A 25850-nucleotide genomic window follows, 5' to 3' on the forward strand; every position below is an offset into this window, starting at 1 on the left:
ATGCCTTCACTCCACTGGGACAGAATATTGGTTGGAATTACCTGTTGTGTAGTGACTGTGACCCTTTGGGCACTGTGTATTTGGCAACTTGTCCTCAGGTTTAAAACAGGTAAGAAATATAATTCTACACCATTTGAGCTCCATTTGAGCTATTTGGGTTCTTTTTCCTTTCCTTGTTTGCTGATAAACATGATTACATCCATGCCGTACGCTTCTTAGGTGGAAACATTTTTCTTCTTACACTGATGTTTAAAGAAGTACCCAAACTTTGCATTCTACTGTAAAACAGAATAAGATGACAAAAAATCTCTGGAGTATTTTCTTTGTAATTTGTTTACACTGTGCATGATTCCTCTGATAGAGCTTTGAGAAATGTCTTGAAATTTTCTCTCTTTCAGTAGAAATCTGATTTATTTTTCAAAAGACAAAAATAAACCTCCAGCTAGTCTAGTAAATTATGTTCTAAAGAGGAAATATTTTGCTTTACATATGTTTATATGCTTGCATGCAAGTAAGCAAAACATGCTGTATAGCACCTGTTCATGTTTTCATTACAACTTGCATTATAGAAAAACAAATATACCTGAAAATCAGGTCAATGCACCCTTGTAAGACACTTCTGTGTGCAAACTTGGAGCTGAAAACTGGTAAGTGTTTAGTCTCAGCAAAGTACTCACTATATTGACATGATACAAAATTATGCATGGACCTATATTCAGAATTCATAGAAAGAATCAGATACTCCTGGTTGCTTGTCCAGCAGGGAGTCAGATGTGACTGGAGACCAAGAAGCCTAGGGAAACATTTATATGAGCATACATTAGGCTATATTTACTTCAAGAGATTTATCAGCTATTTGTAGGGAGGGAACATACCCAAGCCCAGGAAATGGCACGTAAGTAAACAGCACTTATTAAACACATGTCAGTAATAATCTACTTTTGCTAATATAAGTATATGCCTGCCCAGTGCTTTGTTTGACTTGATGGAGCTAAACCCAGATGAGATAGGAGTTAACTCTCAGTGCAACTTGGGGATACCTCTGCTTATGCCTAGGATTTACACAGCTGCAGGCAAATGAGCAGCTAGGAACTGGCTTTAAACTGCAGCTACTTCAGGGATGGAGAATACCTCTATGCCCATCTGATTCATTGCCTGTTGTGTGTAGTGGTAGTGTTTCTTCTGTATTCAAATTTTAACCGCAAGTATTAGCATTAACAGTTCCCATGATGTTTGATTAAAAAAACCCCAACAGTTCATGATGACATAGTATTATGCAAGAATCTTAGTTTTAGTTTAAAAATATATACAGTCAAAATCAATGTGATTCTTGAAATGATTAATGTCTTCAAAACTTAAAAGGCAAAGACAAATAAAAAGAAGATGGTTTCTGAGTCTTAAGATAAAACCAGAAGATCCCCATGATTTTAAGCCAATGCCACAATCACTGGAGCCTAATGAGTTTTACTGCATGTGGGGTAGACATGACTGCATTAGTCATCTCAGGAATTTGTATTTGTGAAAGACAAAGATTTCCCTCTGAAAAAAAACCCAATTGCTTTACAGTGGTACATGAGACCTTGAACAGTAGGCTAAGAAAGTTACCAGGAAGCAATAAATAGAGCCACAGTTTTGACTAGCATTAACAGATCCTGCGAGTGTCATGTTGTTGTTACAGAGGGACTCTTGAGGAAGGCAAAGGTGAGGCCAATGTTGTTTGCCTGCACCTGCTCTTTGCTGCACGGGCCACGTGACAGCTGTGTCTGCACCCCCAGGGGTAAACGTTGCACTTTTTGCCCCACAGCTTCATGCTTTGCTGTTCTACTGCTTTCAAAGGAATGTCAGCCCTGTCTTCCTTTTCACCTTTCCCTTTCCTTACACTCCTTTTGCAGCCACTCCCTCTCTGGTTTTGGGATCCTCTGTGACAGACTACCCTGCTGTGTCACCTTCTGCCTGGTTGCTTCGGGCACGCATTCACCAAGCGAGACAGAGGCTTAGAGCCGTGCTGCAGGTTCCCCAGGATTTTGTGGGTTCCCAGGCTCCCAATCCAAAGCAAGTGGGTGAGCCCCGGTGTTATTCCTCTGCCACGTGGCCCCATGTGCCCCACGCATGTGCCTGCCAGGTGAGACACCGCCGCCGGGCAGTGGGGCAACAGCTGCCCAGCCAGGCAACCAGCTCCCCTAGATACAGCCATTCTCCACAGCTGCTTGGGCCACCCAGATCTCCACTGCTGGAGGAGTTTTCCTTTCCTTTCTGTAAGACTTTCAACAGAGAGACAATGTTTTGAAAAGCTGATGGCTAGTGGAGACATTACCTAGCGACACATAGATGTTATTCCACTATCATTACAGACACCTGGCTGTAGTGTAGCTGAGACAGCCTGAAATACAAATGCTAAACAGCAACAACATGAGCAAAAGCCGACCGATGCATGCCAAGAACAGAACTACCCCTGCCACGTGGCACATCCCCTATGGTTTGCAATAATCTTCCAATTATATGAATATCATTAAAGAGCAAGAAGTTAGGCAATCTTTTAGCACTGTTTATTTTTGAATTTTCTGGCTTTATTTGTCAGCATCTCAAAACACAGGCACTAAAATGTCAGATCAAATGGCAGTCCTCAACTCCAGATTTCTGCATTATTTCAAGGCATACATTGCACTCAGTGCACAGGTGCATAATTTCGACCATGAACCTTATGGGAAGGGATTCCAACTCCTTCCTTCACTTGGGGGCCAGGTGAGATTGACTGCAAGGAAGCCTTGCTCCGTGGAGATTCCCCAAGTCTTGGACCCTTCTTTCAGAGCCTGAGGTCCATCAACCCCTTCCCTGTTGCATTTTCTGCTGCAGAACACCCCTTATCCATTCAAGTTTTGCCAGTCTCTTTTTAAAGAAACCGTAACATTTTCAGAGCTTGCCAAACACAGCAAATAACACAGTATATTCAGATTTTTCCAAGATCTGCACTTTCTCTGCTATTGCTCATACCGTCTCCTGACAGGTTTTGTCTCCTGAAGCTGTGGCAGCCTGTGAAACAACTACTTTGAACAAACCCCACTATTTCTGCCAAAAGACAGAATAAAAATTGGTACTCATCCTGGAGTGTGGATAGAGGCTATGGCTGAAACTGGGGCATGGGGTTTTATCTGCTTTATCCTATAATGCCTGTCTTAAATAAGAGTATCTCTGTCTGATTCTTGGATGTGTAACTATCCACATCTTTGTTACCATTCTGGGTCTCTCGGCACTGGGAAGCTGTGGCCCTGTTTTGTCTTCTTGTTCCTGTAAAATCCTGCAGAGGTGATTTGGGCTTTTCATGGGTTCAACAGATTGAGCTTTTGGCAGCCTGGAGGTCCACACCATCACTCTTGGTTGTCCAGCACAAAACTGTTTCCACCTACATGGTTGTGGCAATGCAAATTCATGTTTGAAGGCTTTGACCCCACATGCATGACATTGGTTTTAGGGGCTAGGAGGGACCAGTGCAAGACTGTCGATCACACATATTTTTTAGTTGAAGCTTGAAATAGATCATGTTGGTTTCTTTCCTTCACCAAATTAGATAGATATGTGTTTTTACATACATATTAATTAATATATTTATATCTTGATTCTTTATTTATACAGACATTACAGAATCCGTGGTACGTCCGTGCTTCTGCCTCAATGGTGGCGTATGTTGGAATGGAGCCTGTGTGTGCCCAGAGGAGTGGGTGGGATCTTTCTGTGAGATAGGTCAGTACAGGCCAGGCAGCATGTGCAGCTGGCATCATTTCTGGGAACCCCTCTGCTTTGGGAGGCCCCTGATCCTCCCTTCCCTGCTAAGACCTGCTCAGCAGGGTTGGATCTGCAAGCAGTGATGTAGCTCTTCTTGACAGGTGATACCATATCCTTCATCCACTTTTGTTGCTCCTTCAAATGAGTAATATATCTGCAGAAGACATTACAGGTTTCAACTGTCTGTGGCCCGTTTCTAGTCAATTTGGCCTTTGTTTAAATTTCTCTGTTTGAAGATCAGAGTGACTTGGAAATCTGATTCAGACCTCAGTGGCCAGTACAGCCATGTCTGCCAGTGTTTAAGGGACACCATCCAGCTCAGCGCTCTGCAGGACAAAACCTGTCCTCAGCTCCTGCTGCCACTGGCATTGGTTTTGGATGAGTCAAATTTCCTATGCCTGGCATAGCACTGGCCTGGCTGACTTGCATTTCAGTCCCCTCTGCCACAGCACAGTATCTCTGCACTGCTTGCCACTGGAGCATGTCCTCTTAGCTGATGCTAGGATGGTGCTGGCTCGCCCAGCTGCAGTATCTCCAGAGCTGGTAAAATCCCCAGCTCAGGCTTTTCAAGCCATCAAACCACACTGTGGCCAGTGTGACTCATGGATATGCCATCATGTGTCAGCTGTGCCTTTGTCAAATGAACTCACGTTTGGTCACAAGGACGTTGAAAGATCTGCAGCTTATCCAGGAAAATATTCTTGGTGGAAACTGTTATGTAGGTAAAAACTTCAACTCTCCCATGTCATTTCCCTTATGACAGGATGGGTAGCACATCCAACAGTCAATGACAGATTGGATGGGTTCATGATGGATTGGAACATTTGGGCAAAATGTTTCAGAGAAGTTGGTTTAACTAAAATAATCGTGGCTGGGATTTCAGCACTGGAAACAAACCATTGTGATAACTCTGTAATTCCCTATATTCACTCCTCTGGTATTCTGCATTTGATTTGCTGTGAATTGCCTTAAAGAATAGATTTTAATAACTGTAGTTATTAAAATACATGCGGTAAGAACGTTTGGACAGGCATCATTAACTTGAAATAATAACAAACATTATTGCATTTACAAAATCTAAATTTTACTCTGTTTTCCCAAGGAACATTTATACTGCCCATCTGTCTGTTGTTCCATCTTCTTGGCAACTAACTTGCTGACCAGTTTCAACTAAATTCACTAGATGGTTCCAGGTTTTAAAGGTCTTGAGATCCTATGAGTTTTGCACATATTACTAGTTGTGTACAGAAGACCAGCCCTGTAAATACCTGAGAAAAAGGTGAGGAGACATGCCAGCAGTGAGGAGGTGGGGGCCACATGGCCAGTTAATCCAGTCTAGCCACTAAGATGCTTAGCTCTAAACTACCCATTACATTTGTCTCCTCTCCACTACCTAACAAAATAAAGATGTATATTTTAGGTATTGGGAATCTAATGATGCATGTAGGTCACAGAGGTGGGGTGGGGCTGAGGCATGATGGGACATAAAGACTGTAGGAACATAGTGATAAAGATGTTGGGGAAGCTGGAAGGAAGTGTAGTTGGGTGTTGAGGATAAAGCGGAGGTGATCTGGTTTATTGACAGCAGGAGAGAGCAGGGCATATAGGGTAGACAACTTTTGTAAACCAATTACTTTTGTTCCAATGGTGACGGAAATTTCCACTTGGCTCATATTTCATTCCTTTTGCACGTTATGTCATGGTTACTTTCCTTCACGGATCATGACAAAGGGCCTGGTTTTCTTCCTACTTGTGGTTTGTTGTTGGTTTGGGGTTTTTTTTGGTTTTTTGGTTGGTTTTTTTGTTGTTTTTTTTTTTTTTAATTCTGGAGCAATTCTACTGAGGTCAGAATATTTGCCATAACTTGAGATTTGTATCAGTGGGGAAAAAAGCACCAAACAATTTTATATCAGATAGACTCTCTTTTGTAAGTCCAAAACCAAGTAGGATAGATATTTATATAAACCATCCCAAAACACTTTCAGATGAAGGACTGAATAACTAGAAAGATAAAAAATAAAGCTTGAATAAGTACTCATATATGAATGCATATGTATTCATCCATGAATGCAGCAACTTATTCCTGGCTTTCGTTTGTCAGGAGGAAGGCAGAATCACCACAGAAGTATTCAAATCCATGGGTCCAGACAGGACTCATTCATGACTGCTGAAAGACCTGGCTGATGTGACTGTGGGGCTGCTACCTGTCACCTATGGTGATCAAGGAAGGCCACAGAGAACTGAAAAAGGGCCAACATTATGCTCACCTTTAAGAAAGGCAAGGAGGACTGGGGGGGACCATAAGCTAGTCAGGCTTACCTCAGGCCCTAGAAGTATTTTGGAGCATGTCCTCTTGGAGTCTACTTCCATGCACGTGAAAGACGAGAAGGTAATCAGGAACAGCATGGATTTTCATAGGGCAGATAATAGGGCTGTCTTCTGTATTAAATAATTGGCTATGTAGACAACAGAAAAGCAACAGATGTAATATACCTTGATTTTAGAGATGCCTTTGGCACCATCTCCCTCAACATTCTTGTTTGGTAGGTGAAGATGTATGGGTTGGGTTGAACTGTTGACTGGGTTGAAAATTAACTCAGCAGCCAAGCTCAAAGGGTAGCGATCAGTGACTTGATTGGAATATTGTAAAAGCAGAGTAACCTGCTGGTCAATATTAGGGCCAGTATCATTTAATGTCTTCATCAAAGACCTGAACGACAACACAGCATGCCCTCTCAGCAAATCTGCAGACAATACTAAACTCGGGGCAGGGTGGAAGTATTGTTGACACAGTTAACGGCAGAGCTTCAATGCAGAAGAACCTTGAGAAACCTAAGGATCACACCAACAGAAACCTCACAGCGTCCAACAAGGACAGGTGCTGATCTCCATGCCAGGGACATTGGTACAGACCAGGAACTTGTTGGCTGAGGAGCAGCCCTGCTGGACAGTACCTGGGAGTGACAATGGATGCCAAGTTCAGTATGAGCCAACAGTGTCTGTTCACTGCAAACAAGGCAGAACAGCTGTGCTGTGTGGGGGGAGACAGGTTGATGGACACCATTATGCTCCCCTTCCTGGCACTGGTGAGACCCCACCGGGAAGTCTGTGCTCAGTTTTGCAGCCTGCACCCTGGGCTACAAGACTTGGAGAAGCTGGAGAGGGTCCAAGCAGGATGCAGTGAGGAGGGTGAGGGGCCCAGGGCAGGCAGCCTACAGAGAGCATCTGAGGGAGCTGGGCTCTTTCAGTGGGGTGCAGAGGAGGCCGAGAACAGAGCTAACAGCAGCCTCAGCTAACGGAGTGGGAGTTGCAAAGACCATGGAATCCAAACTCTTCTCAATAGCACCAGAAGGTAAAGCAAGGGGCAGAAGTAATAAATTGCAGTCCGAGAGGCTGAGTTGAGCACAAATATTTTCAGTAGAAAGGTAGCATGTCAGTGGAACATGTTTCCCAGTGAGGCTGCAGAGCCTCTGTTTGGCCTAGATGCCCTCCAGTGGTTCCTGCCACCTCACATTTTTGAGACATCTTGCCTTGCTAATCACCTCCTGGCAAGAGAAGTTCAGGTATGGTGCTATAAGGCAGATCTAATCTTTGCAGAGTCATGCGTCCTTATTTATTCATAACCATTTCTATAGAAGCAAAGTATCATTGTGTCATGGGAAACTGAGACCATATAGAAAACAAAGAAAGTTATGTGACTTGGCAAGGAAGCTTGTGCCAGAACACAGAGAACACTCCAGGTGTCCTGAGCTCCCCTCAGGACTCCAATCATAAGTATGCTTCTTTGACTCAGTCCTGCTAATGGGACACAGTCAGCTGAAATGTGGTTCAAATTAGCCAAATTAGCAAAACCAGGATGTTGCAAGTCCTAAGACCAAGCAAAAATTTTCTGCCTGTGTGCTGCAGTATTTTTTCAAGTGTTCACAGCATTGCAAGGTAAATTTGTGTTAAGTTACAGCAGTACAGTATGACATGAGAATGCAACAGGCTGACATACTGCGTCAGGCCATGGGTCCACTGAGCTCATCATCCTTCCTTTAGACGTAGCCAGTACCAGGTGCTTAGATGAAGCGTGGTGTTTGGGGTGGCCACTCCATCCCACCCCAGCAGGCAGCGGGGCAGCAACTTCCCACGCCAGAAGCTGCATCTGACCTGTCATGGTTCAGAGTCACCAAAGGACCGTCCCCCATTAATTGTCCAGATCTCATTTGGAGCAAATGTATCTTTTTGCCCACCACTGTATTCTGTGGCATTAGGTTACCAAATCTGATTTCTACCTCAGTAACAAGACTCTGGAAGTGAAGCTTTATAATATTTACAAATTTTCTAGGACCAAGGCAGTGAAAATAGGAGACATAGCAAAAAGTATGGGCTTTTAGGCTTTCAGTGGCTTCATAAATATCACTTGTAGCAACTCAGAAGCTTGGGTTTAGACAAGATTTACCCAAATGCTTTTCTTTCCTTTAAGGTAAAAGATGCAATGAGCTCCTACTGTCTCAGTACTATATTATTTTTGAAAATTGGTCCTTGTACTAAAACTATTTGATGTGGATATATGTTTTTTTTTCTTCTGTGCAGTTAATTTCTGTGAAGCCAGTAGTTGCACAGTGAACACTTCTGAAGGCATTATAAAAAGCCTTACTTTTGAACCGATAATAGTGGGTAAATATGGCAACTCCAAAGAAAAATGTGACCCTGATTCTGTGAATGGTATGTATCTTTCCTTTCACTTGTACTTCCCAAAAGTAAATGTAAGGTTTATGAAAGATGTCAGATTATTAGACCAGATGAGAGTTTGGTATTTGAAGCCAGAACAGCATAGCTCAGGCAGCAGGAGTGTGAACCTTTCCACACAGCTTTCTGCCCCAAATGCAGAGAATTTAAGGTATGCATGCCAAGTTGTATCTGTGCCTGCCTGGGACTGGGCTGAGAGTCAGTTAATATGTGCTCCTGAACAGCCTTTTTAGAAAAATAATCTATTCAAAACCTACTATTTAGCATTAGGATTCAGGATGCTTTCCATCAACTGTGGTTCCATGAACTTTTTCAGCTTTCCGAGACCTTGAAGAGGTGCAAGTGTTGCACAGCTGCTCCACGTGCCTTTTGCATTTCTTTCTCAATATACAAACTATGTTTTTCAGGACATGATGAAACGTCTTTCTGATAGCTCAGTGCTGATGCCTGTGCCTCCTGTTTAAGAGATGTGTTTCTGCAGCTCTAGCATAACTAAACCTATCTGAATTTGGCATAAATAATGTCAGCCACTCTGACAAGATTGTGTATATGAGTATAAAACACATGTTCGAAAAAGAACAATAGCTAGTTCAATAATTGATGGTCACTTGTAACACTGAAAGACAAATATTCTACATGCAAACAGAAAATTACACTGGATAGGGTGTCACAACCACAATACAGTTTTAATTCCCAGTGAGATCATGTGCATGTGAGTGAGTGCTTCTGTACTAAATGCCTATCTTTCTGCTTTTAAAAAACTACAGGTAACACTTCAATAGCAATCCGGATGTGCTCCAGAGAAGGGAGAACTCCTACTTTAGAACCCCCCAAAATTCTGAATTGTAATGAAAATCTGGACTCCCTAGCATCACAGGTAATCTTAAATTACTATTTAAACAGTGTCTGAGATTTTGCATCATCCCAAGAAAAAAAAAAAAGTTATAGGAAATTGAGACAGGAAATATATATGGGTTACATTTCTTAAAACTTTGCAGAAAGCAAAAGGAATGACCAAAGCCTTTTTCAGTGGCATTCTTGGCATGTGCCTGCTTTGCAAATGGCCTGGATTTCCAGTGGTGACCATTATATTTTGCTTGGTTTTGCCTGAACACAGCATCCCTTTTCATATTTCTTAACTGGCCTGCAATTTCCTTAGTCAGGTTCCCTGTTTGCAGCAAATACCTCTGAATGGAGGCGATGCCGACCCAGGATACCAAATTGGTGAGAAAGTGAAAGGGATTTGGAGAAGACTGGCATGAGGGAATGAAGTGATGCTGACACTGACACATTAGGAAGGATTAAGAGCCAAACCTTTCCATTCAGTCCTGTGATCAGCTGAACACAGACAACTCTTCTGTCCATCAAGAACTCAAACTCAAATTCTCCTGTATGAATGACAAACTCTTCCTGATAAAATCCATAAACCCCTAAGCCTTGCTTTAAGGTTTAGCTCTGCCATATCTACAAAACACGGAGAGCTGAACATGACTAAGCACATTGCAGACAGTGGCTGCTTCTCTTCTGCTTCTGAGCTGTTTCCTTATCACAAGTCCCAACGGGGAAAAACAAACAAACAAACAAACAAACAGCTACAGGCCCTTTAAATAAGAGAAGTCCCTTTCATCCTGTATTTTTCTTGACTAACGTACCTTCAACCCAATGCTTCACCTGCCTGGATCCTTTGAGGGAAATCCTTGAGCTCAGTTTTCCCAGTACATAGCCTTCACTAAATGGTTCAAATGTCAAATCTTCTCTAACGTAACATATAACATCAGCAGTAGCGATTTCTAATGCTAATAAGATGCAAAACAGGGTTATTCTGCTGCCATTAGTAATTTGGGGTTTTGTTAGGCAGTGTGATGTCATGCTGCCATCTAGTGAGCTCAGGGCAGCTCGGGGTGCAAAAGGGAATGCTAGGAAATGGGAGGTGTTCAGGCTAGTGATCCAGAGACCAGGTTTAAAAGGATTTTATTCCTTTTAAATACAAATATTTACTTTGACTACAAGGTCAGGCTATAAGTCAGAAGTAAGAATAGCGAAAACAGGCATTCACGATGTACTGTTTGTTCATGGTGCATATGCAGATGTTCTCAAGTCAAATGAATATCTCCAGTAATTATAAATGCAAAATTCCTTCCTCCCTATGCAACATATTCACCTTTCTTATCTACCATTCCAAGCATTATAAACGCTTCAAAGCTGCATGATTGAATTAATCTTGATTTTGATAGCTTCCCAACATAAAAAATTTGAGAACAATTCAGTTATTGAAGCTATTCATTTAAGCTATTCATAGACACGATTAGAAAATGGATGACTTGATACACTGTTTAGCTGGTCTCCATAGCCCATAAAGGAACTTCTGATGATTAGCAGATTTTCCATCTCTAGGTATACCTAGCTATACCTTCATATAACATACAGCTAATGTCTTGTCTTTTTTTGTGTGTGTTTAGACTCTTAAGATACTACAGATATTTACGCTCTACCCATTAAGTGCTGACTGGCTCAAACTGGACCCCACAAGTACTTCTAACAATTCTTATTAGTATCTCCAGCACCAGAATATTTTATTTGTTTTTTCTACATTTATTCCAAGCTGACACTATATACAGTGTACTGAAGTGAGGATAATGTTCTTGGTGCAGGTTATAAGCACTGTGTTGAGAAGCACGATTATTCCACATGATATTTCTCAAGTTCCTCTGGTGGCTTTTCAAAAATCCCATTCTGGTTATTTAAGGAACAGTGAAAGATGTACAGAAGTTGATAAACTCAGAAGCTCAATGACCTCAAGACAAAGGGGAGCTCCTGCTGCCGTCTTCAGCTACCTCATGGCAAGGTGTAGAGAACGATGGGGCCAGGCTCTTCTTCGAGTTGCACAGTTTTAGGATGAGTGGCAATGGAGACAAGTGGCAACATGGCAAATTACAATTAGATAAGAGAATATTCTTCCCCTTGATGCTGGCCAAACACAAGCACGTTTCTGAGGGAGGCTGTGGATTTTCAAAGTAAGCCCCTGAGCAGCCTGGTCTCAGTCAGCCCTGCTGGGCTAGGGGACCTCCAGGGCTCCCTTCTGACCCGAGCTGCTCCATGAGTCCATGAAATCATCCTATAGGGAGAATTTGCAAACACCATGCACTTGACATGAACAGAAAAAATCTAGACCACCAATTACTTGTATATTTTGATATTATGTGAGAATGATATAAAAGTGGTGAGTCTCTTTACTTTTCTCATTTTCTTTCTGTTGAATGGCATTTTCCTAACAGGTTGAAACTGTGGACTCTAGCAATGTTTCAGCTATTGCAAGTAACACTCAAATCCTCACCTCCATGCCAGACCAACTGACCACACAGAACATCTCTGCTGCTGCAAACATTGCAGTGCAGATTCTGAAAAAGCCAAATGTTTCAGAAGACCCTCAGGTGAGACTTATTAAGAATAAAATAAGACTTCTGTGGCTTAATATTTGGGATATCAATTCTGTCCTCCCTGTACCAGCAGAAGGAATACTCTCCTTCCTCTTAACTCTACATAATACCACAGCCAAATGCGTTCATTTTGCCGTTTAGCAGAGTTAAGTGGCCCTGAGTGCATACTTGTAGAATCACTGCTGAGCATAAATTTGTTTCTTATCTGCTGCTGAGACTTGCATATATCTGAAATTCTAATATGAGCATCATTTGATGTTTAAATTAATCCTTTACTTCTTACTATCCTAATTAATAAAAGCATGGTATTTATGAACTCATTGGCGCTAAGCTTGTGTTCTCATGAATGGCATCCTGTAGTTTGTTTACTCTGTCGTGTGCACTTTAAAGTAACGCTTATTAAGTGCCCCTACTTTGCCCATCCACTATGTAGCACATGGGGTGATTTATTTCAATTGTATTTGAATATTGCCTTTTTTTCTGCTTGTCTCAGGCATCTGTGGCAGTAATGGCTACAGTGAGTCAACTCTTGGATGTTAACGAAACAGAATTTGACCACAATAATCTTGTCAATGTTACAACAAGGTAACTTTAGCTTTTGCCATTTTAAAAAAATGTAGTCAATTCCATTTTCCCTTCTGTTTCAAGATGAAAGTGGTTCATGGACAAGTCAAAACATTTTTAGTGTTTAACTCCAATATGCAATTTCATTGATTCAGTAGATTTATACCAACATAAACAGTTTTGGCTGGATTTTTCTGCTTTCAAGAAAGCATGAAGATAGGGAATGAGGAGCAGTTCCTGCTGGAGAACTAAATCAGAGAGGAAGCTCAGAAACTGAACCTGTAGCCATGTATTAACAAATAGTGGTAACTTCTATCTCACTCATTATTTCAATGCAGCCTCACAAAAACAATGGAGGAATTTTCTTTGGCTGGCAACATCTCACAGCCCAATGTTGCAATCCAGTCTGCTCCACTGAAATTAAGCTCCTCTACAATCCTGTTTTCAGCACAGAGAAGTAAGTCTGTGTGTGTTGTTGGATTTACCTGGACAAGGCGGTATGTACCATAAATTCTAATGCATCCACTGTTAATTTTTGCAGATACAGCACTGGGATATTATCAGTCAACAAAACTAGAAATACAGGACAATGTCCCTGGGCTTACTGGTGACCTCAGTACTGAAGTTCAGCTACTGTTCAACATTATAAATAACAGTAAGTTCCTTCTCCTACTGAAAACTGTGCCTGGGAAAATTTTGAATGAATATTCACTAAAAATCTCCTTTGGAAAAAAACCCCTTAGCCAATATAAACAATTACATGTTGTTTTTTATGCATGCTGATGCCATACTGTGGTACAAGAAATGCATGTCAAATGAGCTGGATAACCTTATTTCTAGATTAATGCACATGTACATGCAATGGCCTGAGTGCTTTTGGTGTCTGGGAGTTTTTCATTTGCTTTGCTTTCTAAAACTGAGAATGTAATGAATCTTTGACCATACCTCCACAGACAGTTAGATCAAGAGCTAGTACATATGTACCTTGCCTGAAATCCAAAGACAACAACTATTTCAAATAAAATTAATACTACTGTCAAGTGTCAGCCAGGACATACACATCCTCACACCTACATACTGGGATAACCTTTAATGGCACAGTCACATGGGAGTTTTCCAGATGTCTGTTACTTAAACTCTTCAGTGCTTGGAGGATAAATTGGAGTCGCCCATGAGGGGAAAAAAAAAAAAAAAAAAAAAAAAAAGCTTATAGTTCCTCTGCTTCATTTGCTGCAGAAGCTGGTGGGTGTGGGGGAGCTGAGCTTTGAATCTGTGCATTTCTATGACATGCTAAAAATCAGAAGAGTTTCAGACTGGGCACCTGAAATCAGCAGACTTGTCGTCAGTCTCTCTGTATAGTGACAGTAGCACTAAGACATCACAGCACAAGAATATAATGAAGGTGAAGTTCGTGTAGCACTTAGACATCATAATGACGAACATTGTTTGGATTCAAGCCCACAGGGAAATTAATAATTCAGTCCTCTCACCAGGGTTAGAAAAGACTTGAAGAGATAAATCAGGCAGCCCCACACACCCAGTAATGACAATAAAAATGGAATAGTTCATCGACTGGTCATTGTCTTTTCTGTTCACTGCTTCAGACAACAATCTTGTGGAAAACAGTGTGATCATGTAATTAAAGCCTTTATCATAATGCCTGTATATCATAACACTTCCCTCATGAGAGCTAGATTGAATGCACAGCTTGCCTCAAAAAAAAAAAAAGATTTCTTCAATATTAAATGCACAGTTGTGACATTTTGTAGATACAAAGTTACATTAGTCTCTCTTGATGATCAAATCAGAGAGAGATCAAATCAATCTCTTGATCTTAAATAAAAAGCATAAAATCAAGAACAAAATCCATTATATAAACCAGGATTTTTGCTTCCTCACTTCAGCAACATTTAAGACTAGTGATTTAAATCACTTAGATGAAGTATCTCTAATTTGGTAGACGAGTGCAAAAGAAACAGAGTCCAAAAGAAGGCAAAAGAGCAGACAACTTCTTTTATCCTCTGACTTCCTACTAACTGTAAATGTCCCTGGTGTTACTATTTCTTATTTAGTGTTATTAAAAGCCTGGCCATTTGGAATGTGTCTATATATTGGGATTTAGGATATTATTTTCCTCATTACCAGTATTTTTCCCCAGAAATTACATTAAAAGAAGGGTGATAATTATTGTCACACCCCACCACAGCAAAAATTGAAGGTGACTCTCTTGAGATTCATGGGAAGAGAAGCTCTTCTCTACTTCTTAAAAGGATTCTAAATAAATATCTAAACAAAAAACTGCTTTAAATACTGGATGTGTGAAACAGCATAGTGTAGACTTCTTCAAAGGCACCAGCTTCTCTGATATCTGCTATCCATAACTGCTTTTCTGTTTGCCTCACGAAGGTTCATCAGACAATGGAAGAGTTGGCTTTGTCCTGTATCAAAATGACAAATTCTTTCAGTCAAGGATTTATCCACATTGCAGTAGTTTCTCTAAACAAATTGTCTCTGGCAACATTGATGGAGGAAGAATCAGCAGTGTTGAAATAGCCTTCAGTCCCAAGGTATGCTTCTGTAAGAAATGCCATGTTCAGTTTGAACCAGAGGCGGCCCTTGCTCTACTTACTATCTGTCTACAGGACTTACGGAGACTCAAGCAGAGGGGCTTTTCTAGCATACAGCCTTGATTTCTGACAATAAGTAGTTGAGACAGTTTGTGGGATGTATAGGCGACATAAGTGAAGGGTATTTAGGTAACATGGAATACAAAACATTTTTCAACTTTTGTATTTAACATCTGATGTTGCTGACTCAGTACTGCTAAAGTTACTGCTTGCAAGCAAAACTGTATGCCATAAAAATTATAGGTATACCAGGGTGGATTTGCCCTAGGGTAAATTAGTCCTAAACCAAGAATGAAAAAAGCCAGGTCCCTGGAGGACAATTCTTTTTTCCAGAAGACTACCAAAATTTCTGAAAATAAGAAAGAGTCAACATGAGTGGCATAGCCCAATACACTTATCAGTGTGGGGTGTGTTCAATTTTCATACTATGTTTTAATTTCTGCTTCCAATTAAAATCATTGTGTGCTTCATTTTGACTTCCTCCCCCAGGAACTGATTTCAGATGTTACTGTTTTCTGGCAGGAAACTCTATGTGAGGGCCTGTTTGCCGAACTAACTGAATTTTTAGATAATATGTACTCATGTTTATCATCTCCAGAAAACAGTAGTTGGCTGCTTCTTACAATAATTAACAAAGGTTTTAAGCTCAAATAAATTCATATGATAGATCAATAATCATTATCACAGATCCATACAGTTAAGTGATCTGGGAAGCACATGTCATTTCTAAGGAAATCACTGAAACAAACATAATTGATTTTTTTTACTCCTACTTTTATTCTTCATTTTTAATGGAACTACCTAGTACTGTGAAGAGTTGCTTTCACTACTTATTTGCACTTCAATACTTTTTGCATATTAAGAGCAGTTCTAATTGCAGTACCCTGCAGAAGATGTTGTCTGAAAATGACTGCATGCAGTTTGACATATGAGCACCACCATGCTGCAGGAGAAGGGGAGATGGTTCATGGCATTTATCATTGTTTGCTTCCTGTTACAGTGTGGATTCAGCCCCAGTTGGCAGCAATTTAATGTTACTAATATCTGAAAGCTGTTGTTTGGCTTACAGAGAATTCATTTGTAGTTGTTTAATGCCTAGACAATGTGCATCTGAACCATGATTACCTGAATAATTCAGAGAAATGTGTAATTTCATTGGCAATCTTGACTGAGAAAGGCACACGAAGAAAGCTCAAAATGACAAATTATGCTGTTATTGATATCATTCATAAGGTTTAATGGAAACCCTGTAAATCCCTTAGTAGCTGTCAGCTCTCCTTTCAGAGGATAACTGTCAATACACGCCGTTTGCTGGTGCATATCTGTTTACATTTCTGTAGCCACTTTTTCTCTTTGCAATCCCCATCCATAGTACAACACATCCAAACTGCAGCTGCGTGATCATGCCTGTGTCTTTTGGGACTATACTGTCAACGACTGGAGCACCGCTGGCTGTGCAAAAGGAAGAGACCAGTTCTTGAGATGCAGGTGTAATCACACTACTAATTTTGCTGTCCTGATGGTAGGGCATTCTCCTTTCTTGAATGGGAAGAGTTTGGAGTTTTCTTCATTTGTTTGGTGGTTTTCAACTATAAGACCAGCATGTCAATGTAAGGGCATAGGCATGTTGAGCTGGAAGGCACAGCAGTTTAAGATGTCCCCACGTACTTGTTTCTGACCTGTGGCAGAGATGGCAAATTGGGACATGTGAGTTGTTCCCAGGCTGCTGGAAAGCCAAACGTATTGGTGAGTTCTGGCTTCCGTGGACACAAATTGTGGCTGTGTCCATCTCCCTGGGCACCCCAGCAGCAGGGAAGGGCGGGTACAATTCATCCCCTTGCTCAACGGTGGTAGCCTCCAGCTCTGCTCCTCCATTGCTGCAGCTGGTTGTTAAATGAGTGTATGTCTAAAGCCAAAAGTGGCCCAAGATGAGTAGGAGAGTAGCCTGGGATCTGGGCTAGCTGTGGCACTGCCTTGTGCTGGGTAAATAACTCAAAGTATTTAGCATTAACTACTTTGTTTGCTTATATGTTTATAAAAAGCAATTGCTCTGTAAACATTAAGCATGATACCATTAAGTTTTATATATTGTCCTCTTGTACTAACAAGACTACTTAGGAATGACTGACTGTCTCTGACATTCGTTATTCTTTCAGTATTTGTTTCAGCTACTCTAAACAAAACACTCCCCGATTAAAATCACATATCCATGGTCACTGACTTCAGCAGCGCCAGGATTACAGAGTTTCTTTTTACTCTGTCTTCATAGAACACCATTTCCATATTTGTAATATTTACTTGTTTCTGTACTTCCCTTTACCTTATGCATGTCCTTACTGCACAAAATTACTATATTCTAGAGAAGATTCCCATCTGTTTATGTAAAGACAAGACTATTTTCTGTTTCACTGAATAAATTTACATTTAGTTGCTGTTTTACTGTCACTATCCAAACAAAGACTTGTTTTGATTTGTAATTCTTCGTAACATCTTACCTTAGACCTTATCTTCAGAAGCCAAAATTCAGAATGCACATCAGTACAAAAAGTAAAAGCTTTTTCCAGTCCATGTCACCTCGCATTTTTCTATGAATAATTTAATCTGTTATTTTTTTTAATATTTGATTGACAGTGGTCTGTCTCCTTTGACAGATATTTGAAGAACTATCTGAAGAACTAGAGTTCTTCACAAGTCTCTCTAGTTTGGAGGTCCAGAAAAATTTTGTGTGATCTAAAAACTTTGGCAGTGGCTAGCAACAGTCATAACTTTATTAAAATATTTTTGTTTCTAATGTGCAATTAGAAACACAAATTTTAGAAATAAATTTATCTCTTCTTATCTTATAACTGATACAATTTGTTTTCTAGGCCTTTCAGATCAAATATAAATATGCAAAGCCTTTGGAGTATATTTCTTATGTTGGTGTGGGATTGTCCATGGCTGGTCTGGTCATTACCATTTTGTTTCAAATATTCACTAGGTAAGAGTGAAGATGTAAAACTGCAAGTATCTTACACTGTTACAATATTTTGCTCTGTATATAGTTTGAGGAAAACAAAGACAGTAGCCAGTTTAGAACATATTGCAATATTACTGATCAACAAATAGTATTTTTAAAAAAGAGCTAATCACATAGCATAGCTTCAGAAGTAAGTGTGGCTTACTGGTTAAAGTGAAGGCATGAGATGTCCCAGCCATGCCACTCACCTATATGAAACTTTAACCTTTCTGTAAATGTTAATCTTTAAAGTGAGGATATATATACACAATTATTATTCAATAAATCCACCTTCTAAAAATGTAAGCTTTGAAAAGAAATGATGTAGCAGAGTATGGAGGAGCCCGGTACGGTAAAAGGCCAAGCCTTTTGTAAGAAACACTGGGCATGGCCGCTGACAAGAAAAATCTTTCCATCGCTTTGACAGGGCAGCTCGCCAACTGTAAGATAACATGGCAGGCAGCGTGTGCTACTGAGGATCAAGTCAAGGGTTGAGCCTTTTACCACAGGCTCCCATCACCATGTCTGATCTCTGGGTAATGTCCCCAAGTGTCATTTGTCCCATCTACATGGGGTAAGGGCAGTTTGCCATTTCTGTTGCATTCCATGTGCCCCACTGCCTCACTGATGTCGCTGTTACTACCCTGGTCCTGCAACTGACAGCGCAGACCCAGCGGTCTGTTATTGCTACACTGTTCCATGCTACACATTAAGGTGTTTAGTTCATTACTCTCCCTTAATACTAGGCTTTAAAAATGTATAACAGTATTCCACCACCACATGACATCTTTTTTACTTTCCTGTATGTCCTGTACCCTGGTATTACAATGTCTAATCAGTTATCTTTCTTTTAGCCAGTTACCAGTATGCCTGTTACGTTGGTGTCTTCATTTATGGCTAGTCATTTCAGCCCACCGTCTTACCGCTTAGACTTTTAGTATTCATGTAGAAACATGTATGTTTTTTCTCAGGTTCTCTTCTTGCTATTTTATTTAAATGTTACTCTGCTTTCTGTCACCTATTTGATAGTTTTTATACTCTATTGTCTTCTGTTTATACAATGCCTGTAGAAAACAGATGACCTGAGGCACCGTGATTATACAGCAATGTAGGTTATGTGCACTGCTTGTGCTACAGTTTTATTGTGACGTAATTCAAATACAATTGCAGCAAATTTCCTTGATCGACATGCCCATGATTAATGGTGTCATGTGATTTCCCCTCGAATGAGGAGCAAAGTCATGCCAACATTGTAGATGAATGTACGTTTCTCATCCTGCTTGCACTAATCCTGCTTGCACTAGGTTTGGAGCAGTTTCATCAAGGTCAATGTATTTAAGACTGTAGGAGCTGCCAGACTCTGCCTTTTAAATGCATTTATAAGACAGTGTTTGGAAGTCGAGGTTTACTCTTCCCTTGGACCTTGAAGAGTGTTTAGAAATACTTATGCTATTTCACCTCTTAACACTGAAGAAAAGGATTCTAAAAAGAGCAGAGTGGAAAAAAGAAAGTGCATCCCAACTGCTGTTGGAGAAGGCCCAGTCCTAAAAGGTGCTGGGTATTCTCTGTTCTAGTTGAAATCAGACAAAATGGATGGATATGGTAAGCTGTCTGAGAGTACTGACAGTGTAGAATTTTGCAAACAAGTTATTGCTTTGTTTTCTCTATGTATTAAAGACTGCACACGCTAGCTTGCTTTTAATATCAATAGAAATGAGGCAATATTTTGCAATTGTTCTTATTTTACTCTATTCATAAATTTATTCCTACCAATAGGAAAACTCGAAAGTCATCTGTAACGTGGATGTTAGTGAGTCTCTGTTTCTCTATGCTCATTTTTAACATCATCTTCATCTCTGGAATTGAAAACCAAAATGCCAGGAATCACAGCAGCGATACCACCAGCTACTACCAGCAATACCTTCCTTATGATACCGCCAGTAACACCTTACTCACATCTGACATGGTAGATCCTCCTGCAGACTCCTGGTGTACGGCCGTGGCTGTCCTACTGCACTACTTTTTGTTAGCAACATTTATGTGGACAGCACTCAATTCTGCACAGTTGTACTTACTGCTGCTTAGAGCCATGAAGCCCCTGCCTGGAAACTTCCTCATAGCCATGTCAATAATCGGATGGGGTAAGATTTAAAGTTGTATATATGGCAACTCTTACCAGTACATAGTACATTCTTATCAGTACACAGTACATTCAGGGAGAGTTGTAAAGATAGGAGATCAGTAGACAGTAATTATAATCAGTGTCTCTCTGGTTTAGCGCAACACGATTTAACAATCTCCTGTTACTGCTTACACTACTGGTACAAGCTGAGTTTGTTTTCATTGTCCTGATAAGGTACTGAAACCAACAGCTTGTTCACAGCACAGCAACACAGGTCTGTTGTGCACAGGAGAAATTTTCACAGTAATCTAGGCATTCAACAACCTGTTTCTGTCAACTAAGTAAAAAATCTTTCAGAAACGGTGATTGCATATATGGACTCAAATTCTTCATTTAGATATCTCTGAGACTCCTCATGGCCTCAGCCAGAGCCTTGCATGCATCCAAAAGCAAGGGGTGACTGTCATTACTTGTTACATATTTTTTATTAATAAGCAAAGAGCACATTCTTAAGTCAGTACAGCAGTTAGCAGCAATGCTGCAAGCTGAAAGGGAAGAATGTAGACTGATGCCCACTAGGTAAAGCAAAAATCTCAGCCTCCTTCAAGTAACTCCTCCAATGCAGTGTACAGGAATACCTGCCTTATCCACATTGTGTATTCAGCTTGTGTGGTGGGTTGTTTCTGATGGCATCTACCAAGCAGTTTTAGATCCTGACTGTTTCATTATTGTGTTTTGCATTTGGGTGGAGGTAGACGAAATTCCTCTAAAACTTTCAGAATTTGCACTGCATATGCAAGTCAGAAAATGTTCAGCAAAATCTGTCTGGCTATGAGTCACTGTGTTCCGTGTATATTTGCACAATAACACACAGTGTTAGTTCTTCACTGTGTCCTGTGACTAGTTACACATGTCCAAAATAGCATGATTCTGACTCACTGCTTCTCAGATCTACTTTGAGAGCACAGCAAATATGTGGCAGACTGGAAGATCTCTATTAGGGCTGAAGGAGGAACAGGCTTTAAGAAGCATGCTTTTTTCCCAGATAAAAACTTATGGGAGAGGCTCCTTCCCGTGAGACGTGCTGTTTAGTGAACAGGTAGGCAGGAGTCAGGGAAGACAGGAGGCGGGGCAAAGGCACTGAGGAGGCAAACCCACACTGCCATGCTTCTCAGAGGGCAAAAGTTATGCTCTGCATCAAGCTGGTATGAAATGTAGTAGTGCTCGGTGCAGAATTTTCTTAAATTCGTTTTCACTGCTGACAAGAGGGCAGGATTGCACAGCTGTGATGAGGGAGGTAGCTACAGCGCAGGGAGGAGTTTGCTCTGTCACCATTGGCATTGTCTCTGGAAGCTGTGATGAAGCTCATTAATGTGAAAAATCAGCAAGTCATGGACATAAGCTGTCCTCAGGAAAACAGCGCTCACAACCCTCAGTCCTGCTTTTTCTCTAGGCTATAGAAAACCCACTTAGCTTAGTGCAAGACAGATGAAATAGAGCTCTTAAAATCTATGTATTTTAGGAGGCAAGAAGCTATTTTGTGTGGAAGGGAGGTATGCCTACACAACCGAACAATAAAATGCTAATGTCTCTCCTATTAATTAGGAATCCCAGCTGTAGTAGTTGCAATAACGTTTGGAGCTACTTACAGAGAAGAAAAAGCTTTAAACTACCGACAGGAAGAATTGTAAGTTCATGTATTATTACAACACTTGTTATCCTAGATCTATTGTTGTTATACTATTTTGTATATCTAAGTACTTAAAAGAAAACAAAACTCTTCACTCAAGCTAAACATTCACTATAAGGAATTGCAGTTTCTCCTCTCTAAGGATTTAGGGTACTAGATCCATATCTGTCTTGAATTCTCCTGCAAGATCCCCTTTAAATGGAATCTATAGACACTCTTAGTCTAACCGAAATTCAAGACCTTCATTTAAGTGTATAATTGCATTTCAGTACCTAAACTTAATCCTCTCATTGATTTAAAATCTTTCTGGCCAATATAACTATATCCCTATTTACCATATGCTTTTGGTATTGGCACTCATTTGAGTAGGCTATCAGGCTTACAATGTACCTTGGTGACAGTGGATGATACAGAACAAAGGTAGACTTATTTTGGTAATGTAAACACAAACCCCCTTCCATAAGGTGGCCATCTTAGGATACTCATTTAGGGAGTGTTAACTGCTAACTTGAGATTATTTGGCAATGAAAAAAAAAGAGGTAAAGATTATTGTAGGACAACTCTGCAGTTGCTCCTGTTTTTGTTTCAACCTTTGCCCATTAGGTCTACTCTATTTCTCTTTGGCTCTATTATATACTCTAAAGTTGCATATGGTAGCCAGATATCTATTTGGTTAGCTACATGGCACCTTATTACATTTCTCTACATAGTTTGTTTGGTAAATCATTTTGCATTCCCTAGAGAAAGAGAAGTGTGATTGAAAGCCCTCAGTTCTCAAGGAATGGTTGGCTTCCAGAGATAGGTTAACAAGATCTAGGAAGCCCTGTGAGGTCTTTCAGGATGAAAAGTGGAATATTATTTTGTTTTGATATTCTGAATAATGTGTCTAACAAATTTTTTGAAATGGCCTGTCTTTATATTAACAGCTGCTGGCTTGCAGCACTGGATCAAAATCAGAATTTCAGTGTGCAAAAGCCCATGCTGTGGTCATTCCTCTTGCCAGTAGCACTCATACTCCTGTTTAACATCATCATCTTCATCAAGATCAGTGTTTCTGTGTTATGGAAGAAGAACAAGAATTTGACAAGGTGAGATGACATAAGACTCCTCAGATCTTTCAGCAAATTTATTCCTTGGTCTCTTGTCACCAGCTCAGACTTTCTTGTCACAAACTCAGATTTTTGACAAAATCCTTTGTTTTAAAGTAATGTATATTTAAAGCAGTCAGAAAATGAATCCCATTGCTGCAATGGGTCAGACTTTGTTCAAGTGCATATCAATGAAAACAGCTCAGGCTTTTGGCCTCTTTTTTTTGGTTGCAGTGTCACTCAACTTGACTTCAATGAAGACTATCACTGATTTAAATCCATGTGAGAGCAGAGCTGAGTCCAGCCAAATGAGAATTATGAATTTCTCAGCACATCTGAATGTCAGGCCAGTTCTCTAGCAGCTTTGAAGCAGATTTACTTGTTGGTTTACATCAACACTCCATGTATTGTCACAGGTTGTGTGTTGCAATGTCTGCAGTGTACATTCCATTATTTAAAAGGGGATTGCTTTAATTTTTATTAATCCCACAGAACTGATCTGTTCAACAAAACTTTGTACCATTTCTTCATTCCTTTTATGTACAATTTTCTCAGTTGGAGCAAACAAAATACCTTACCTCTGACTCCCCTCATGCTTGAGAAAAACGGGATATCCAAACCTCACTGCAGCTTATTCTTATACTGAAATTAAGCACATTTGGACTGAAGTTATAAGCATTCTAAAAAGCTTATAATAGCTAACATGCTAACTTTCAATGCTTCTTGTTGTCTTGGTAAACCTCACTTTTTCGTTAAAGATACATCCAAGCTACATACTCCAAACACAGATTATTCTGATAAATTTGGTTCGATTTCTTTTTCTGCATTTCTTCTCTGGATGGTATGTCAAACAAATGTAGGGAGGTGTATGTTCTCAACTCACCTGAATAACACATCTTTGCAATATAGTCCTGAATAAATAGAAAGTTTAAAGCTCAAAAAGACGTTAAATGGTATAGAGAATGATTTAATATTTTTGTGTGTGTGTTTCTAGGAATAAAAAGGATTCGTTTATGAAAAAGATGATTGGCACTATCTCCATAGCGGTAGTGCTTGGAATCACCTGGATGATAGGCTACCTCATGTTAATAAGTCATGAAGAAACAAGTCTTTTTTTCAGCTATCTGTTCTGCATTTTGAATGCTACCCAGGTATTTAGCAATTCTGAGACTAATAATTGAGATAATAAAAAAAAATGTTGGATTTATTTGTTCTATAGCTTGGTATAGCCTGGGAACTTGTTGGAAAGCAGTTATAGGCATTCAGAATTTTTGTTCAGAAAGGGGTACTACCCTTCTGGTCTGACACTCGTAAAACTTTTCCCATTGTGCAAATCAATGGGGGATTTTATTTTAAAGTCACCACTGAAAAGACCTTCCTGTCTGAGTGGCTTCTCTTATACCAAATCATATATAAAATTATATTCAGAATTAGTATCAGGAAAAAACTTCTGCATCAGCTGTGGGAAGGAGTCCCAGGGAAGTAACTAGAGCTTCATGACTTGAGAACTTTCACAATGACCCTGAATAGAAGCCTACAGGAAAGCAGCTGCCTCTTTTTCCCCTATGTCCCTGCTGCATTCCTGGCTTTGTATTCATATAGGGCATATGAAGTACGAAGCACTTGGAGTAATGGATCCTTCATTACAGTACTGCATATTTTCTACAAAACAGCTGATTGGAAATATGTGAAAATCCCCCCATCCCCAAATATTGTTGTTTATATCAGCCTGATCTATTGAAAACTGAGGGCACATACACCAGTGGGGATCAGATCCGCACACTCTCCCTGTAAGAAGTCCTGAAGTGATTATTACTACACTGATAGATGAATTATACATGTGACTCAAAACTGAAATCATGAACAGGGAACAGAGATCCACTTATTTAAAACCATGAGACTTTTTTCTTTTTAAAAAAAATGCAGTATACTCCTGATGAATCTTTGAAATGACACTTTAGAACAACAGGTATAGAAATTTTGAAGTCCTGTCTCCCTCCGGGTGTGTCTGATTGAAATGCTGATAGGGCACACCAACCTCCTTTAGTGTTTATGGCATGCTCAAGCAGGTCTTACCTTCATCCTGTCTAGCAGAGGGTAATCACACTATCCTGAGACATGCTAGCTAATCCATTACAATGTGCAAATGAGGTGACTACAGTTGCAAATCCATAGTTACATGGAATAATTTTCCTACTGAAGGTACTTCTTCTTCTTTCAAGGTATTAATGTAATTGTTAGTGGTTACTGAAAATTGTATGGTGGTTGTTTTTCAAGTTAAATAATATTGACTAAACTTTGACTTTCTGGTTTTATCAGCAAAATATTAACCACACTTTCATATACTCTACAGGGCCTTCAGATTTGTATTCTGTACACTTTCAGATCACCAATCTTCAAGGAAAAAGTTTCCAAAGTGTTTTCTGTTTTCTGGGTTCCAGAGGTACCACTGTATCTGCATTCAAAAACTTACTACGTTTCAAAATCACAGCCCGCAAAACATTCACAGGAAGCTTTCAGATCCACCCAGACTTCTTCAGAGAATATTTCCTTGTCTACCTTCCCTAACCAGAGTTAGAAACCTGTAAATACGTGAAATATAATCCTGCATCTTTCATTGTTTGTTTTATGTAGATCCCATAGGTATCTTGAATGATGGACACACTACTCCAGCTGCGGGTAGCTCAAAATAGATCATAAACCAAGCCCACCAGGAGTCAAAAGCAGGACCACACGCTAGCAAGACTGTGTGACTGTTAAGCAGCAATGCTGCTGATTCTCCTCCTGATTCTACTTGCACTGCATGTCAC

At 40.2% G+C, this 25850-nt stretch overlaps 1 protein-coding gene across 1 annotated transcript; it reads left to right on the forward strand.

The window, feature by feature from the left end:
- ADGRG7 (adhesion G protein-coupled receptor G7) lies at positions 1-25618 on the forward strand. Its single transcript, XM_074860751.1, has 16 exons — positions 1-109; positions 3631-3738; positions 8359-8490; positions 9282-9391; positions 11790-11945; positions 12445-12536; positions 12854-12972; positions 13057-13170; positions 14922-15082; positions 16515-16664; positions 18010-18122; positions 19917-20281; positions 21868-21949; positions 22879-23040; positions 24035-24191; positions 25394-25618. The coding sequence occupies exons 1-16, from the start codon at positions 1-3 to the stop codon at positions 25616-25618; spliced, it is 2355 nt and encodes a 784-aa protein (XP_074716852.1).
- Positions 25619-25850: the final 232 nt, after the last annotated feature.

The sequence above is a fragment of the Strix uralensis genome, chromosome 2 (assembly GCF_047716275.1).
Source record: "Strix uralensis isolate ZFMK-TIS-50842 chromosome 2, bStrUra1, whole genome shotgun sequence".
Taxonomy (NCBI): Eukaryota; Metazoa; Chordata; class Aves; order Strigiformes; family Strigidae; genus Strix; species Strix uralensis.

What these genes read in the sequence shown, in the direction of transcription:
- ADGRG7 (XM_074860751.1), top strand. Translation starts at nt 1, where the DNA reads ATGCCTTCACTCCACTGGGACAGAATATTGGTTGGAATTACCTGTTGT. An exon ending in CCTGTTTTCAGCACAGAGAA is followed by an intron (nt 12,973 to 13,056) that starts GTAAGTCTGTGT and finishes TAATTTTTGCAG; the next exon opens with ATACAGCACTGGGATATTAT. An exon ending in CATGTCAATAATCGGATGGG is followed by an intron (nt 20,282 to 21,867) that starts GTAAGATTTAAA and finishes CCTATTAATTAG; the next exon opens with GAATCCCAGCTGTAGTAGTT.